Here is a 3022-nt window from a genome sequence, read left to right as displayed (position 1 = left end):
CTGCATGCGAGCCACGGACGCGTGGCCCGACACAGGCCGTGCTGCTCGCCGCGCGGTTCTCAGGTCGACCACTGCTCTGGGGTCCGGGGCGAAAGTGGTGCGGATCGACATGGGATGCTGCGTGCTCGGGACGAGAACAGACTCGAATCTTTGCGTCCGCAATGCCGCCAGACAATGCGTTTTTTTATTTATATGTATAAAATATTACAGTAATTACGAAAAAGAGAAAAAATGACGTTGTAGATCTTAGGCTCGCCTTCTCAGGCCGGCGAAGGCTTGCTTTGATGCCTCTAAGTCGCGAGTAGTGTGCGACCGGCGCTCACGGTCTCCACTCCGTTGGCTGTGGCCACGGCTGTGCCTTGAATGTGAGCGACTCCGGCACCTGGACACACTATGGTGCTTCGCGTGACCTTGTGATCTGTCAGTTTATTCACTGCGGCACGAGCAGCTACACGCCGCCTGCACGACCGGCTGTAGGATCTGCTACAATACCGCGAGCAGCTGCGGCTGTAGCGGCTTCTGGACCGGGACCTCGACGACCTCCGTGGCGGTGACCTGGAACGCGACTTCCGGTGCGACTCCGAGCAGGGACCCTCGAGAGCGGTGCCGGGACGTCGAGCGCGACCTTGAACGTGACCTAGATCGGGAAGTCGACGAGCATTCGCTGCTGCTACTGCAGTTGTCGGAGCTGTAGGACCTCCTGCGGCTGCGACTTCGGCTACGGCTGCTGCTGCTGCTGCTAGACCTGGACGACCTGGATGAATAGCTATGCGCCCTGGTCGAGGCGCGATGTCGACTGCTGCTGCGTGGCTTCGAGGCGCGACCAGTTGCCCGGCACCTGCGGCTTCTCGAGGCAGGCAGTGAGCTCGGCTATCTTTCGGCGCACGTCGAGTATGGCGTTGTGCAGCCGGTCGCTCGAGTGGTTGGCGATGCGTTGCTCGTTGTCGAGGCCGATGCAGAGCTGGCACTCCTCGCAGATGTTCTGCTTGTGCTCCTTGACCGGTTCGTTGGACTTGCGGTCCAGCATCCTCTCGAATCGGTTTCGGCGCCGCTTGAGCCACTCGACCTCCTTGATGACAGCGAGCGCCTCTTGCACTTTGCCCTTGTTGCCGAGATCTTCGGCCTCGATGAGCTTCTTGTCCATCATGTCGCCGTAGGACTTGAGCGTGGCCTCCTTGTCGCCATGGCGATCGCTGCGCGCGGTCGACTGGCACCTCGTCAGGTGGCCCTTCTTGGCCCAGTCCAGGATCTCGCACGATCGGATCACCTTTTCCAGGTAGGTGAGTACCGTGAGCTCGTAGAAGCACTGCTGTCCCGGCCGGTACATCCTGGGGCTGTTCTCGAAGTCGCCCTTGAGCGCGTAGTTATGGATCTTGGAGCAGGCGCCCATGGCCATCTCGGTGCCGGCGCGCGCGTCGTGCGGGCACAGGCCCAGCAGGAAGCAGCGGCACACCTTGGGGCCCGAGTAGGGGAGCGAGTTCTTGACGCCGTCCCAGCCGGCGCCCATGAGCTCGTCGAGCTTCTGGCGCATATGGTCCTTGGTGGTCAAGGCCATTCCTTGATCCCGCGATGATGTGCACGCTCGCGGGCGGCGATGCGGCCCGGTCCACGGGAGCCAAAAGAACCGCCGAGCAGAGCGCCTATGGGGCGCAGACTGGTAGCATGGGAGGATGGTCGGTACAGTGTTCCAAGAGCCTACTGCTCGCCGGCTGAGAGACAGCGGACGTCTGAGTGCGTGCTGCACGGCAGCTGGTTGGTCACACGCCCTGCCGCGATCCTTGTCGCTATGGCGATTGCGGCGCGCGGTCGACTGGCACCGCGTCAGGCGGCCCTTCTTGGCCCGGTTCCGGATCTCGCACGAGCGGGTCACCTTTTGCAGGTAGGTGAGTACCTGTGAGCTCGTAGAAGCGCTGCAGTCCCGGCCGGTACACCCTGGAGCTGTTCTCGAAGTCGGCCTTGAGCGCGTAGTTGTGAATCTTGGAGCAGGCGCCCATGGCCATCTCGCTGCCGGCGAGCGCGTCGCGCGGGCACCGGCTCAGCAGGAAGCAGCGGCACACCTTGGGGTCGACTGGCACCGCGTCAGGCGGCCCTTCTTGGCCCGGTCCAGGATCTCGCACGAGCGGATCACCTTTTGTAGGTAGGCGAGTACCGCGAGCTCGTAGAAGTGGTGCTGTCCTGGCCGGTACATCCTGGAGCCGTTCTCGAAGTTGGCCTTGAGCGCGTAGTTGTGGATCTTGGAGCAGGCGTCCATTGCCATTTTGGTGCCGGCAAGCGCGTCGTGCGGGCACAGGCCCAGCAGGAAGCAGCGGCACACCTTGGGCTCCGCGTAGTGGAGCTAGATCATGACGCCGACCCATCGCGGGTCATTCCTTGGGCCTGTGATGACGTGTACTCTTGCGGGCAGCGATGCGGCAAGGTCCACGGGAGCCAACAGAATCGCCGAGCAGAGCGGCTATGGGGTGTAGAATGGTAGCGGAGGAGGATGGCCGGCACAGTGTTCCAAGAGCTCGACGGCTGAGAGACAGCGAACGTTTGAGTGCGTGCTGCACGGCAGCCGGTGGACCACGCGCTCTGCCGCGAGCTACTCTCTCTTCTTCCACTGTAATATTACAGTAAATGTAGCCACATCAGTGGAAGATGAAGTGTGAGCGGGGGGTACGAGAAAGAGAAAAATCTTACTTTTTAAATTCCCACTTTTACAATTCTCTGAGAGATATTTCAGTTTTATTCATGGCATTAGTATTATAAATTATGCAGTTCAGAAAAATTAATCTGTCTGTTGTTCTGATTACTAAATTGCACATTAACTGTAGTTTCAGAATGCATATCTAAAAGTTCAGATGCTCAATTCTTGGCCAATCCCCCGAAGTGGGTACGAGCCATGTGCTGAGGACATCATCATCATCATCATCATCTAAGCTCCAGCATTTAAATCGTTAATTCCCTTGTTTTTATACACCGAATATAACCACCCGAATCATGGCCAATCCCCCACTGTGGGTGTGCGCCATAACCACTAAGG

General features: G+C 59.2%; 1 protein-coding gene across 1 annotated transcript; it reads right to left on the bottom strand.

Annotated features, from left to right (window-relative positions):
* Positions 1–327: 327 nt before the first annotated feature.
* LOC125942104 (putative RNA-binding protein Luc7-like 2) lies at positions 328–2399 on the bottom strand. Its single transcript, XM_049660134.1, has 2 exons — positions 2076–2399; positions 328–1214 (listed from the first exon to the last, which is right to left on the bottom strand). The coding sequence occupies exons 1-2, from the start codon at positions 2255–2257 to the stop codon at positions 767–769; spliced, it is 630 nt and encodes a 209-aa protein (XP_049516091.1). The 5' UTR covers positions 2258–2399; the 3' UTR covers positions 328–766.
* Between the last annotated feature and the right edge of the window lie 623 nt (positions 2400–3022).

Source organism: Dermacentor silvarum, chromosome 1 (assembly GCF_013339745.2).
Source record: "Dermacentor silvarum isolate Dsil-2018 chromosome 1, BIME_Dsil_1.4, whole genome shotgun sequence".
Taxonomy (NCBI): Eukaryota; Metazoa; Arthropoda; class Arachnida; order Ixodida; family Ixodidae; genus Dermacentor; species Dermacentor silvarum.
Note: the sequence above shows the minus strand (reverse complement) of the source record. Positions and strands in the feature narration are given on the sequence as shown.